Source organism: Camelus dromedarius, chromosome 3 (genome assembly GCF_036321535.1).
Source record: "Camelus dromedarius isolate mCamDro1 chromosome 3, mCamDro1.pat, whole genome shotgun sequence".
NCBI lineage: Eukaryota > Metazoa > Chordata > Mammalia > Artiodactyla > Camelidae > Camelus > Camelus dromedarius.
In genome coordinates, this window is record NC_087438.1 from 49,353,017 (window position 1) to 49,368,367 (window position 15,351).

Genomic DNA, 15,351 nt, shown 5'->3' on the forward strand with positions numbered 1-15,351 from the left:
TTTAGAGCTGTACCACAGATGCATGTATCCTTAACAACAAAGTTTACTTCTGCTTCATTTTGAATATGTTATACTGCAATTATTTGGCAATTTGGTTTTTTTGCTTCACATTTTTGGGTCATCTGGGCTGATACGTGGTGATGTAGTTCACTCTTCTGCATGAGCAAAAGTACAATTTATTTATCCATTCTTCTGCCCACAAGTATCTGGGGTGCTTTCTCTACCTAAAGTTTTATTACAATACTATTAATGAAGGTTCTTGTATCTCTGAACGCACACATATAAGAGTTTCTCTAGGGCATATACCTACAAGGGGAATTGCTAAGTAGTAAGTTCTATACATGGTCAACTTCATCAGAAAGTTGCCAAATTGTTTTCATAGTGGTTATATAATTTATACACCCACCAGAAGTTTTTTGTTTCCATTGCTCAACATCTCACCAACACTTGGCATTGTCAGATTTTAATTCCTGACGGTTTTGTTAGTGTAAAATGATTATCTTGTCCTTTTGACTTGCACAATCCTAATCATTACTGAGATTGAGAATCTTTTAATATGTTCCTGGGCCTCTGGGTATCATCTTTTGTGAAGTATCTGTTCAATCTTCTTTGCTCACTTTTCTGCTTGGTTTGTTGTCATGTTTTTACTGAATTTTTGAAGTGCTCTATATATTCTGGATACTGATCTGTCAGCTTTTAAATATTGCAAGTTATCTTATCTCAGTTTTTGGCATGCCTTTTTGCTTTCTTTAGTGTATTCTAACAAATTCAAAGTTTTAGTGTTTCCAACCTTCCTCTCTTCTTCTTCCTCTATCTTGCATATATTAGCGTTTATCCTCTTTGTTCTTTTGTGCTCTAAGGGAAACTCCTTTCACAGTTAGGTTTTAAATTCACCTGGAATTGACTTTTCTATATGGCATGAGGTAGGAATCTATGTCTTTTTCCATATGGATAATTATCCCAGGCCCATTTATTGAACATCAGTCCACCCTTTCCTACTGCAATATCACTCTGACAGTAATCACATTTTTTTAAATTGAAGTATAGTCAGTTTACAATGTTGTTTGTCAATTTCTAGTATACAGCATAATGTTTCAGTCATACATATATATTCGTTTTCATTTTCTTTTTCATTATAGGTTACTAGTAACCACATTTCCACATACATGAGTCTGTTCCTAGGCTTTCTGGTTTATTCCACTGGTATACTTGTCTGTTCCTAGCTTGATTAGTATCATAATGACTGTGGTTTTATAAGTATTAATGTCTAAAACACTTTTTTGGGTAGAATTGGTATCTTCATGATACTCTTAGCCATAAATAGTACAGTTTTCCATTTAACATTGGTCTTCTTTAATGTCTAGTTCCCAGCATTAAGCATTCACCATAGCTGCAAAATGACGATTTCCCACTCCAGTCCTCCTCTTCATCACCTAACACTCAGCACTCCGCATTCCAGTGTAAGGAAGAACACTCTCTTCTCCTTGTTGTTCTGTTATCAGTAAGGACTCATGAGTTCCAACTTTTTCTCAATGGTCTGTAATTATTGTTTGTAATTATTCTGGAGTTCAAATTAATCCAGATTCAGCCAGGGGAGCCTCTTCAAGCTGGTTCTTGTGCCCTTATGGCATGCCCCCATTATTTTTTTGAGCATTTCCTTTCTTTCTCAGACAACACGATGTTCCATTGCCTGCTTATTTTTGATAGTCTCCTATTTCTTACTAATACTTTCTATCCCCTTTCTTGTTCCTTCAATTCTTATTTCATGTTATGCATATAATTCCAGTATCAGAGGTCTCTGCTGGTCTGACTGTGATATTTATAGCGTATACTGCTTTTCTTGCTCGTTGTGCCTTTTCTCAAGGTTTTATGATTTTAAACCCTTTTTTTTTAATTATGAGGACTTCATATTCTTTTATCTGTGGGATTTTCTTTGAGGCCTAGGCTGAAGATACAGTTATCTAAGGAGGCCCTATATTGTTCTCTCCAAATACCTTGGTATATTACCAATCCATCAGCACTTTATACTAAATTCTTAAGAGTTTTTCAGGTCATATTGCTTCTATGAATTTAGGCCAAAAATGTTATCAGAAGCTGATGGTTACAAATTCTCAGCAATTCTGCCCCTTGCCCTCAGCCAAGTCTCCATGGAAACAGCAGAGATGACTGCGAATTCCTCTAGGCTTTGGTGCTGACTTATTCTCCAAGATTCCTGCTCCAGCTTCCTTTTGACCTCTCAAAATTTCCATCACATCCTAACCAGCTCAGCTACTAATTTAAAAGACATTATTTATATTTTCCCAGCATTTTCAGTTTTTCCAGATGTAGAGTCCAGAAAGAAAAATCATCATGTTATTTGTTCCTATATTCTGCTTGTTTAATTTTTCAAAGTTCAGTGAAAAGTAACCACCTGGCCTTTCTACAAATCACTGAGTTGCTTAAAAGCGCCTAGTTGTCTGAAACATCTTTTTTCTGTATTTCTTCATAAACTTGTCCATGTTTTCTCCTTGGGGAGGACAGCATTAACTGTCATGTTCTTTGGCTTAAGGGAACCAAATTCAAATTATCATATTTTGAAAAATCACGAATTCTTACATTTTGGGACAGAAAATATAAAAACTACACTTTCTCAAAAATGTCATCAGCATAGGATTACCATATTTATTAAATAGTGGAAATTATTTTCCACTCACTGTTTTTTCTTTTTAAACTTTAAAAATTACATCTCTAATTTTGAGATATGTGACATAGCACTGTGTAAGTTTAAAGTGAACAACATAATGATTTAACTTACATAGACAATGAAATGATTACCACAACAGGTTTAGTGAACATCTGTCATCTCATACATATACAACATTAAAGAAATAGAAAAAAAGTTTGTTTCCCTTGTGATGAGAGCTCTTAAGATTTACTCTGTTAAGTTTCATTTATAACATATCGCTGTATTATCTTTATCATGTTTTATGTTTCATCCCTAGTGCTTATTTACCTGTCTGGAAGTCTGTGCTTTTTGACTGCCTTCACCACCCACCCCCGCCACCTCCCATTTTCCAATCACTTTATAGAATAAAAATAACACACCAACTTCAAATTCTTATACTTTCCCGGTAGTGAGGACTGGGATGAGCCATCTACTTCAAGGGCTCATCCTGCTGCAAACTGGCCTGATGAGTGGCTCAGTCAATAGATGTAATGAACAGTAATGAAATGAGGCTGCGTTTAAAACAAAACACATCCTAAAAAACAAGAAAACGCAGACATAAAACGTGTCCTCATTGATGGAAGACACTAGAGACTATGAACTCTGCTTTACGCAGCTAAACTAAGAGATTCAGAAAATCAGAAAGCAGATCCTAGAGAGAAACAAAACCAGCAAATTCTAAGTGTTTTTTGTTTTTTTACCTGTGGCACGAACTGAATTTAGGATGGTCTCTCGGTATGCCACCTGGAGAGGCCCTAGGTAGGTTTCCAGTCCATATTCCCTCTTGATTCGGTCGTGAATAATCTCAATATGTAACTCTCCCATACCACAAAGGACAGTCTGGTTAAAAGAAGAAGAAAACAAAACAAAAATCAAGGAAAAAGTTATGCTTATCACAAAATACTAATAAAGGTATTATATCAATACATTTTATTTTTCATTACTTACAGTTTTTTCTGTAATTCTTTTTGGCTCTTACATCAAAATACTGTTTTTAGCTTTTCTGACTAGAATAATAAATCAATTAAAAATGAATTACAATGTCATTCTTTCATTCCTTGATAGCTGAATTATAGCTGGGCAAGTGGCACCTAACTAGGGCTACACTTCCCAACCACACAGCTGAGTTCTGGCCAATGGAACATAACGTATAGGTGAAGGTGGCAACTTCTGGGTAATGTCTTTAAGGAAAGGGCGTTAAATAAAGCCACCTTCTTAATGAAGATGTAGGCAACTGTCTTGAAATGTGAACGAGGGCAACATTCTGTGAATGGCGAGAATAACCCTCCCCCAAGCACTCCCAACCACATGGCTGTTTCTCAGCCATCCCGGGCACCTGACAGTATTGTGGGCAGTCAAAACTTCCAGACTAGCTAGATCTTTATTTGGCAGAGAAGTTGACCTTTATCTTCTTTGAACCAATGTTATTTTGGGTCCTTGTTAGAAAAGCCAAATTTGCATCAAAACCAATTAAACCATGCTTTTTTTTTTCTTTTAAAGCAACAATGGTTATTCCTGAAGGTCTCTGTGTATGAGAGAGTACAGAGCAAGGAATCAACACTTGCCCCCATCTTATTCATATACCATCTGTGTAGTGAAGAATTAACTTTACCCCAAAGAGAGATCTGGCCCTTGCCTTCAGCTACTGGGAAGTTATATCTAGGCCAAGGTGCTGCCTGATAGAACAGTCATTGCTTGTCTAGGGCCTTTGTCCACCAGAAAGTCTAACAACTGATTGACGATGCAGGCTTTGGAATAGCCATATCCATTTACAACCTCAAGAATAAAGACAGTGGCCCAAAGCCACAGAGGCACTAAAGATTAAAGGTCAACCACACAGGCAGTATGTGATCATGCCCCAATTAAAAACTCTGGACACCAAAGGCTTAGATGAGCTTCCCTGGTTGGCTTTGCCAGGGGGGTAACAAGTCCCTGAGGATGAAGAAAGCTTTGCATTTGGAACTCTCCCAAATTCTGCCCTATGTGTCTCTTCCTTTCGGTGGTTCTAATTTGTATCCTTTCACTGAAATAAAACTCTAATTGTAAGGAATAACAAAAAACTACTTGGTATATGACGGCTATAATTTGAAGTTAAAGAAGAGAATTATTTTGGAAAAAAGCAAGTTGTAGAATAATACAATAGAATGACTTGTTATAATATACATCTGTACATATTTGAAGAAGTATATGCTCTGCTTTATAACACAGCACAGCCGAAAAACTGATGTTTGGAAAAGAATAAAAGGCAATTCACCAAGATTTCAGCAATTACATGTATAGAATGGGATAGAGAAACAGAAAGGGAGACTTTAACTCTTTACTTCGTACACTTGCATGCTATTTCTATTTAAAAAATATATATATTGACATTTTTTAAATCAAAGGTTTTTTTTTAATAAAAAGTTTCTGTTGTTGCACCTTCAGGATCAATTAAACTAAACTGCTACTTGATTTGGCTGGTATTTGGGAAAATAAAGTACTCCATATTCCTCAGATTCCTTTGATTTCAAAGGAAATCAGTTTATCCTTTTTAAAGACAAATTTATAATCTCTTTAAGGAACTTTTTCTAGAATCTTGTATAAACTCTCCCCTGGCTTCCTGAAGAGAAGATGCAGAATGAACATGTGTTGTTCTACTGTGCTATAATATACAGCACAGTTCTCTATCTCCTTTGAGACTCTATTTCCTCCCACATTGTTAGGCTGTAATCACTTCTCATCCATTTTATGTGTGTTATCATCTTTAAAAGTGCCTTTGCATCCTCCCTTTAATAAGCTGCTTCTATAAGTTACTGAAAGATTTCTGGGATTAAGTAATAATATGCGTACTTGTCCAGAGTCAGGATCTAGCTTCGCTTTCAAACTGGGATCTTCACGCTGAAGGCATTTCAATGCATGATCCAAATCTAGATGATAAATAATAACTGTTACCTTTACGTTTCATTTAAAAAAAAATGTACCATACATTCTAGTGGGGAAAACAGATGAACAAGCAAATTTAAAAAATTTTTTTTTCAAACAGCCATAAATGTTTTGTAGAGAATAAAACAAGGTGACAAGATAGTGATGGGAAAGTACTTGGGTGACCTAGGAAGACTTTCCAGGATGATTTAGATAAAGACACAAACCAAAAAGAATGCCCTCGTAAGTAAAATCCTGAAGAAAAAGAATTCCAGATGGAGGAAATGGCTGTGTAAGGAATGATTTCTTTTAGAGAAACAAGAAAGCCAGAGTAGCAAGATACTGGTGGACAAAAGGAAGAGTAGCATCAGAAGAGAAGGGAGATGTATGGCTAGGATGACATCATGTAAGGTCTTGAAGGAGATGGTGAAGAGTTTGGATTTGCACTAGGAAGTCACTGAAGGATTTTAAGTGGGACAATAACATCATCTGATTATATTCTGAAACGGTCAATCTAGGAGCTGACAAAAAATTGAAAAGCCTTCAGAAACACAAACAGTAATGAGAAACTGGCAGAAATAAGCTAAATTACATCACAAATAAAGAGATGCTAACATGCTCACCCTATGATGAATTATCACAAACAAAGAAGACATAAGAATATAATTGAACCTTGAACAACAGGAGTTTGAACCATGCAGGTCCCCTTTTATTCGGAATGTTCTAATAGTAACTACTGCAGTGTACAGTATACACGATCTGTGGTTGGTTGACTCTGGATGCAGAACCACAGGTACAGAGACTCTGACTATAAGTTATACCTGGATTTTCAACTACATGGAGGGTAGGTGCCCCTATACCCCCTGTTGTTTAAAGGTCAACTGTATATTACTTACATTAAATATGCCATCTAAAGTAAAATGATACTTTAATACAATCAAATTGATACATATATATTTCCTCTTTATAAAAGACATTAGAAATTCCACAGACATAAAGCTGAAGAAAGGAGCTGAGCAATGAAACAATGAAGTAACCTTAGCAGTCACACATTTAAGTGTTCTTAGGTATATAAACCACGTCTTCTAGACCTGCATGGTCCAAAGGTTAGCCACAAGCCATCTGTACAACATATCACTAGTCTGAATTAACATGTGCTATAAGTGTAAAATTCATAACAGGTTCAAAGATTTAACATGAAAAAAAGTAAAATAATTCAGTAATTTTAATATTGATATTTATGTTCAAATGATAGTATTTTTGATATACTGAGTTAAGTAAAATATATTACTAAAATTAATTATATTACCTTAACTCTTTTTAATGCGGCTAGAGGAAAATTCTAAGAAGCAGGGTGGAAAGACTGGAGCTTGGTTGCCTAATGATGTTGAGGAGCCACCCTCCAACCCCTGGGCTACTACCAACTCAAGGGATATTTTACAAGAGAAGGAAAGAAACTTTTGTCATTAAAACACTTGCTATTTGGGGGTTTGCTGCTCTGTGTAACCAAATCTAGCTGGAAATGATACAGCTGGAATTGTGAGCTTTACTATACACCATACCAAGGAGTTTGGGTTTGTCCTATAAGCAGAGAAGCCACTGAAGAATTTTAGGCAAATATGCTAAAGAACAAAGTATTTAACATTCAAAAAGGTCAAATGACATTAACCACAGTATATAAATATCTTGACTGAGTTCTAAAGGTTGAGCTAGAAAACAGGGAAAAGTTGATTTTTATAAATGGTGATGGGAAATTGAATCAGTAATGAATTGGTTACTGTCTCATCTAATACACTGGAAGGGCAGGCCTAAGGTCAGTAATTTAAAATCCCATAGATAACACCACAAGAACAAGAGTAGGGACAAATTTAAGAGAAAAAGGGCCAAGATAAAAGAAAAAATGAAAAGAGTTTGTAAAAATCAAAGCATCTTAAATAAAAACTAGACAAATCACAAGAAATACTTACCAATGAATGCTAATAAAACTGAACTCAATGACATAAGAAATCTTTTGGCATTAAAATGTAACTGTTTTATCAAAATGATCAGAGCACTAATTAATTGATACACCATGACTATTTGTACCTGGCTGTTTAGCCACTGAAGGTGGTTCTATGGTACAGAAGAAAACAGGTTCTGGAATCTCCACCCCAGCCAGTAAAAGCCTCTCTGCTTCACTGTTCTGGCTATGCTTCTTTCCTCCCTCCCTTTCGGCTCGACGAGCTGCAGCTAACGCGCTGGACTTGGATGAGACAATGGTGTCTCCAGTGGAAGTCTGCAACAAACAAGATGCCTTGGGACAAAACAGACTACTGGCGAACACTCAGCTTCCAATAAGAACCACAAAAACCAAAGAAAAATTTTAATGTGGTACTTTCTTTTCATCAGAACTTAAAAGGGAGAGACATCTATAAAGCTCATTACAACTTTGCATAGGTAAAGCTAACTTAACGTCTACAAGAACTCTATCCAAAACACTGCTGTAATAAATTCTAATAACACACACACACAAAATACATTCAAAATTCATCTCGCAAAACAAATGTATCTTTGAACAAAAGAGATAAAAGAACAAGAGACAAAAATCCTTGCCTTTATGGGGACTTCATTGGCAAAATATCTTTGCTTTCTACCTGATCAATTATAAAGTTAGACTAAATTGTCTGCAACAATCAAGATAGAGAAAAAAAAAAAAACCCGATGGAAATAGTATTATTTTATATAAACTTAAAACATATGTATGTATCCATAAATAATGTATTATTTTACTTAGATTTGAACTTTACATGAATACAATTAATACTGCTTAGTGTCTTCTATAATTTATATTTTTTTCTTTCTTATTAAACGTTTGAAGGGGAAGGGTATAGCTCAGTGGTAGAGTGCATGCTTGACATGCACAAGGTCCTGGGTTCAATCCCCAGTGCCTCCATAAGAAAAAAAAAAAAAACCTATACCTTCCTCCCCCCCAATAAATGTTTGAGACTCAACCATGTTGATAAATATGCTACAGTATTCATTATTCCACTATTGATAGCTTTTGGATTGTTTACAGGTTTTTGCTAATACAAAATACCTACTTTTAATAAACAATCAAGCTGTTATTTTTAAGAGAAACCATTTGGTCACTTACATGTTTAAGCCCAACAGTCAAAGCAATGTTACCAGCAGTCAGTGAAGGGATTTCTATATGTTGGTCAGCAAATGGCAAAAGCAGACGACTTATTCTCTCCCTGTAAAACCATGGTTTAAATTAGTAAAAGTACTTTTAAAGAAATGAGTGAAGTTTTAGAAAATAACCTAGGCTTCTACTTACGTGCAGTTTCCATTAATATTATGGACAGCCAACTGGGGTTTTATCATGCCTGAGTAAATGCGCATAAAAACCAGTGGTCCTCGCTGCCTGTCATGGAGAACTTTAAATGCCAGTGCACATAAGTCACCCTTGTACCACTGCCTAGAAAATTAAGGAGAAATTCCAGAAAAGCCTTTAAAATACACTTCCTATGCATCTATACAGATCAGAATCAGTGCACTAACTTAACCCTGATGTCCTCCAAAGATTTCTCATATCTTCTAGTTTAGCTACCCAGGCCAATTAAATAATATATTATGTAACTCTCTTCTTCCACTAGACAAAATTATTTAATGGAGATCTTACCGTTAATTTCTCAAAACTAAAAACAATGGATTCTCTTCCAAACATTATCTCTATCAGCAAATAATTCTTGCAAAGAACTCCTTCCTCAAAAAACATACCTAGGAACATCACACCACTTTAAAAACTGTACAGAGTAAGTAAACAAATAGGTACTTTCCAACTATTGCCTTCACTTTCTCCTCCCACTTTCCCTTCAGCTGCACAGTCATTTAAATCCACACTATAAACTTGAACTTGTTTATACACAGTCAACACCTACAGAATGACATCCTAAACTGGTGTTTGAATCCCTCTGAAATTACCAAATTTTGTGTATAAGTACATCTTTCTGAGGAAAAGCTCCATATTTTCACTACTTTAAAAGGAGTCCATGACTCAAAGTAGGTTAGACACTTATTTTTTAAATTGAAGTACAGTCAATTTACAATGTTGTGTCTATTTCTGGTGTACAGCACAATTCTTCAGTCATACATGAATATACATATATTCATTTTCGTATTCTTTTTCACCATACGATACTACAAGATACTGAATATAGTTCCCTGTGCTATACAATATAAACTTGTTTATCTGTTTTACATATACCAGTCAGTATCTGCAAATCTCAAACTCCCAGTTTATCCCATCCCACCCCCCTCCCTCCTGGCAACCACAAGTCTGTATTCTATGTCTGGGAGTCTGTTTCTGTTTTGTATGTAAGTTCATTTGTCTTTTTTTTCCTTTAGATTCCACATATGAGTGGTATCACATGGTTATTTTTCTTTCTCTTTCTGGCTTACTTCACTTAAGATTACAGAACTTCTCAAATCTTTTTCCTATTCTCTCCGAGGTTTAACTTTAACAAATCCTTATACAGAGAGTTTACAATATACTAGGCGCTGTTCTATGTGTTTTATAAATATTAGCTCATTTGTCTCTTATAACAGTCCTATGAGATAAGTCTTACTCTCTGCATTTTATAGATGAGAGGCTAAGCAACCTGGAAGACCTGAGATTTAAATCAGGTAGTACATAGTGCATGCTCATAACTTCATCATAATGCCTCTCCAACTGGGAGAGATGAAAAGTGATCAATGTGCTAGTTAATAAGATTACAGTCTACTTCTGTCTGCCATTTTGCACAGAACTCACTCAGATTTTAGACCACTTATTATCAAGGACAAAGCTGATAGAGACAATAGTAAAGCAATGGACCGTCCTTATAGTCAAAAATATTTTGAGCTTATGAAAAAAATCTTGAAATCTAGAATAAATGTAAACATATCTATAGAATATTCATCAAACATCCCCAATATACTGCCTTTTATTTTTAAACTAAGATGGCAGGCTCAACACTTAACTTTTACACAGCAAAAGAGCCACACATTCTTAGCTCCATCTGTAAACACAGCAGGTTACAAGAGATGATGACAAATGTCCCTTTCAAGTAAAAATCACTATGGCTGTACATTATGTTATTTACAATAATACTCTTTACCAATGCTATTCAAGAATGGTGATTCAACTTCTCTTTGTGAAGCACGACCTGTGTGCCTACCTGTCTTTTCAAGGCTGTAAGATTTTAATCTATGCACTTGCATACTTACAGAAATTCATAGTTGCGCTCTTCAGGTGAAGGCAAGTACATGGTAATAGCATCTAACAAGGGCTGGACGCCTTTGTTTTTCAGGGCACTTCCACAAAGTACAGGCACTGCTGTCTGAGCCAGTGTTACTCTGCGTATAGCAGTTTGTAGCTACGAAGCAGAGATATGTAAGTGTTTTATGTGCAGTATACCGGTCTCAGCCAAAATACCTCAAAATTAGATGCCTTCCCTAACCAACCACATGAAACAGCACTCCTCAGAACACTTTCATCATTCTTTATGGTCTTATTCTTCTTTATTTTTCATTGTAAGTAATATTAATCACTACCTGGTACATTAGATATGTATTTATTAGTTCACTGTCTATCTACTAGAATGCAAAATCCATACAAACACTGTAGTTAAGTCTCATAAAAACACTGCTAAACCACCTGAAACTAGAAAAGTGCCTAAAATAAAGTAGGTGCATAAAAATATTTCTTAAATAAATGAATTAATATACTTGTGATTTAACCTTGATAATCCAATAGAGTAACTGGCTGAAAGTTAGAAATATAAATATGAGTTAGCAATTTCTTCAAATGAATTAAATCCACATCAAATAAAATCCAAAGGAAAATGAGGTATCAAAGTAAAAACCATTTTTATAAGACCTCAAAACCAAGAAAAGCTAACTTGTGCTTGCAAGCTATTGATAAGAGAGATGGTAGGTCAATTTCATTTCAGACTGTAACCTCTTTGAAAGCAGGTATCATGTTATATGACTATAGGGCATAATAAACACCACATTTAAGCACTCAATTACTAAACAAGAAAAAAATTCAAAATTATGGCATTTCATTCAAAAGAAAAAAAATCATTTTTTTCACCTCTAACTTCAAATGGCTCGAAATTGATCTACAGATTTTGTGTTTTTCTTTCATTCTTTTCATGAAAAATAACCAAGTGAATTTGCTGAGTTCATCCTAGAGCCCATTTAAAAACATAACACATATTACTACTTAAAAACACTTTTCACAGGGGAAAGTCCTTGACAGAAAAAACCAGAAATGCCTTGAAGAAATCTGTCATAATTGAAATACTATCAGTATATTACTCGGTTATTCTCTGGTTTAATGTACTTCAAAAGAAAACAAAAAAAAAGGAAAGACTTGCAATAAGTTTCCACTAACAATTAAAACAGATTCAGGAAAAATGTTCTGAGAAAAATGATCATGGTAATAGTCTGAAAGACAGTAAATTAAAAAAAAAATTTTTTTTCTGTGACTTTCCTAAAACTAAAGAATCACAATGAAGAGAAAAGGCTGCAGCGAATGGACAATGTTCTCTAATTTTTAACAGTGTTCTCCTAATTTTTAAGCCTACATTTTCTAATGTTATGCAAAGTTGAAAACAAACACACACACACACACACACACACCCTACAACAGAGAAATCAAACCACATCCAATCAGTAAAACTTGGTCAAAGTAAATGAATAAAATATACCTTTTCAGCTGGTAGCAAATCAAAATTTTCACTAAATTTGCCTAGAACCAAGTCAGCAAATTCATCATCCAAATCTGCAACCTATAAAGAAAGGCTTTAGTTCTATAATTTGCATGCATTGTCACAACTATTAACTTAAGTCTATATACCATAAATACACATTGTCCAAAGATTTCAAGCCACACAACGTAACTTATCCAGGCCAAGGAACTCTTCACATTTTCTAAAGAGATAAAGAGTTTTTCTTTCAAAGAAAAAGAAACTGAAAACTGAAGATACATTCTCATTAGTTTCCTAAACTCATGGGAATCTATAGTCAGATAAAGCAGCTCAATAAAGTGCTACCTACTCTGAGTGCTCAAAAGAAATAAAAGAAAACCCACAATTTAGAGCCAATAATATATACAATGGACTGCTGTTTCTAGATAAATTGGGGGAAATCTTAGTTCATTAAAAAAAAGTTATAATTGGTAGTTGTCTAATATTTTGAACATTCACCAGATCTCCTAAGACAAAGTAAAAGAACTGATGTTGTTTGTAATCCTTCACTGAGGGAATAAATTTAAGTTGAGGGGATTATGGTACCATTTCAACAATAAAAATGCTCTAATTCATGTTCTTTTCATAATCATCTGCCTATATATGACAGGAGAATTCAGTTGACAATAAAATTAATGAGTTTCAAAAGTTTATAAGAGTACAAAGGAGCAAAACATTCAAACTTGGTGAGAAAAACACATTTTTAACAGCTAACTATAGCAGAAATGTACCCAACCATCCTTCCAAAAAGCAGCAAGGTTAAGCACAGCTTCTGGAGTCAAACTGTCTGAAAATGGCTCTGCTACTTACAAACTTGTTCAAAAAAACTTTCGTCAAGTTACTCACCTCTCTTTGCCTTGGTTACTCATGGAGATAATACTAGTACTTACCCTTGGGGCTGCTGTGAAGTTAACTAATTCAAACTATGCTTCCAGAACATTGGTTAAGTATACAGTAAGTATGGTTTTCATCACTATTCACTTTTAGAACACAAAGTTGCTTCTGGTCCACACTAATCTTATTCTCTAATTTAAAAAAATTTTTTAATTGTGGTAAAATATAACAAACATAAAATTTACCATCTTAGCCATTTCTAAGTGAACAGTTAAGTAGTGTTAAGTACATTCACACTGTTGTAAAACGAATCTCCAGAATTTTCTCATATCACAAAACTAAAACTCTATACCCATGAAACAACTCTTCTTCATTGTCCCCAACTCCAGCTCTACTTTTTGTCTCTATAAAGTTGAGGATTCTAGATACCTTATGTAAGGGAAGTCATACAGTATCTTTTCATAATTAGCTTATTTCAATTAGCATAATGTCCTCAAAGTTCATCCACATTGTGGCATATTAAAATTTCCTTATTAAGGCTGAATAAAACATAGCACATTTTGTTTATCCACTCATCTGCTGATGAACACTTGGGTTGTTTCCACCTTTTGGCTATTGTGAATACTGCTGCTGTGCACAAGGATGTACAAATAGCTTTCTGAGACCTTGCTTTCAATTATTTTGGATTTATGCCCAAAAGTAGAATTGCTAGATCATATGGTAATTCTATTTTACATTTTCTGAGGAGCCATGATACTGTTTTCCACAGTAGTTGCACCATTTTCATCCCTACCAACAGTGCATAAGGATTGCAATTTCTCCACATCCTTGCCAAAATTCATCTTCTGTTTTTTTGACAGTAGGTACCCTAAGAGGTGTGATGTGGTCTTATTCTCTAGTTCTATACATACATATGTATTCCTTGTAATCATCAGCTTATTATTATCTGATAGTCTCAAATTTTCTTTATTTTTATTATATACTACCTTGTCCTGGAACAACAGGGGATATATATGCAAGTATATGTTGGCTCCTCAACCAGAGTACAAAAATCCTTCTTAGGTTTATTCTGAGGTTTAGGCAGCAATTTAGGGTCACTATTCTGTATAAGAAAAAACAAAACAAAACCCTCAAAGGGGAACCAATTATGTAACCAATTATTGATTAATGAATGTCAATTCCACTTATATTCTTTTAAGCCCCTCCAAATTAGAGAAGCAGTAACAGCAGAACAGATAAGAGCTCTAAGCGCCAAACTGAGACAGATTCCAGCTCTGCTGCTTATTACCTATATGACAACTTATTGAAACACTGTTAAGCCTCTGTTTCCTCACCTACAAAATGGGGATACTACAAGTTGCCAGGATGACCAAGTAATACATGTAGAGCACTTATGCTAGATCCTAGGAGGTCCTCAACAACTATTATTCAATAATACAAATAGCAACAATCATTATTATGTTGATGATAAAGTTGATGACTACTATATATTATAATGGAAAATAATCACTTTAAAAATAACTTCATATAAAGAGGAATGGAAAAATTAATAATGAGTGGATCTATTTTGCTCAGATTAATTTAGAAGTGAAAAAATCAAAGGATTCAGACTCATGCTTTTCTCGACTACAAGAATCTGGGAGTTTGTACAGGTTATGTTTTACTTATTGCTCTATCCACTGACAATATCATATAAATATTATAAATATTAACAATCTTACTGCTTTGTATTAAAATTTAGAAGGTAGATGAGGTCCAGAGTTATATATTAAGTATAAAGTTGATTATTTTAAAATTTTCTAAATAATGTGACATCTGCTAATGTAAAAAGCGGACATACCCTTTGACCTAGCAATTCCACTCCTACATTTAACAAATTCCTGCACATGTGTGCAGAGATACACACCAAGATGTTCACAGCAACATTGTTTCTAACAGCAAAGAGAAAACTATCTCAAAGTCCATCCACAAGAGAACAGACAATAAATTGTGGGATAATCATACACTGGAACACTACAGAAGACTGAAAATGAATGAAATAACACATGAACGAATCTCAAATATGATGTTGAGCAATGTAATGAGATATAAACAGTATCATTCCATTTAAGTAAAATTCAGACCATGGAAAGCTAAGTT

General features: G+C 34.7%; 1 protein-coding gene and 1 non-coding gene across 8 annotated transcripts in view; one reads left to right on the forward strand and one right to left on the reverse strand.

Annotated features, from left to right (window-relative positions):
• The window catches only part of GFM2 (GTP dependent ribosome recycling factor mitochondrial 2), a 51,610-nt gene that overhangs the window by 16,913 nt on the left and 19,346 nt on the right, over positions 1–15,351 (reverse strand). For all 7 annotated transcript variants that reach the window (XR_010378667.1, XR_010378666.1, XR_004134960.2 and 4 more), the window contains 7 exons: positions 12,340–12,420; positions 10,853–11,001; positions 8,922–9,062; positions 8,739–8,838; positions 7,691–7,880; positions 5,534–5,610; positions 3,406–3,544 (listed from right to left, as the gene is read on the reverse strand). Coding sequence is in view for 2 of the 7 variants with exons in the window: in XM_031446744.2 (XP_031302604.2) it covers positions 3,406–3,544; positions 5,534–5,610; positions 7,691–7,880; positions 8,739–8,838; positions 8,922–9,062; positions 10,853–11,001; positions 12,340–12,420 (877 nt within the window). In the remaining 5 variants the exon portion in view is untranslated. The remainder of the gene's footprint in view (positions 1–3,405; positions 3,545–5,533; positions 5,611–7,690; positions 7,881–8,738; positions 8,839–8,921; positions 9,063–10,852; positions 11,002–12,339; positions 12,421–15,351) is intronic.
• On the forward strand, positions 8,464–8,537 carry TRNAV-GAC (transfer RNA valine (anticodon GAC)). The gene has a single exon. It is a non-coding gene; the product is annotated as a tRNA-Val (tRNA).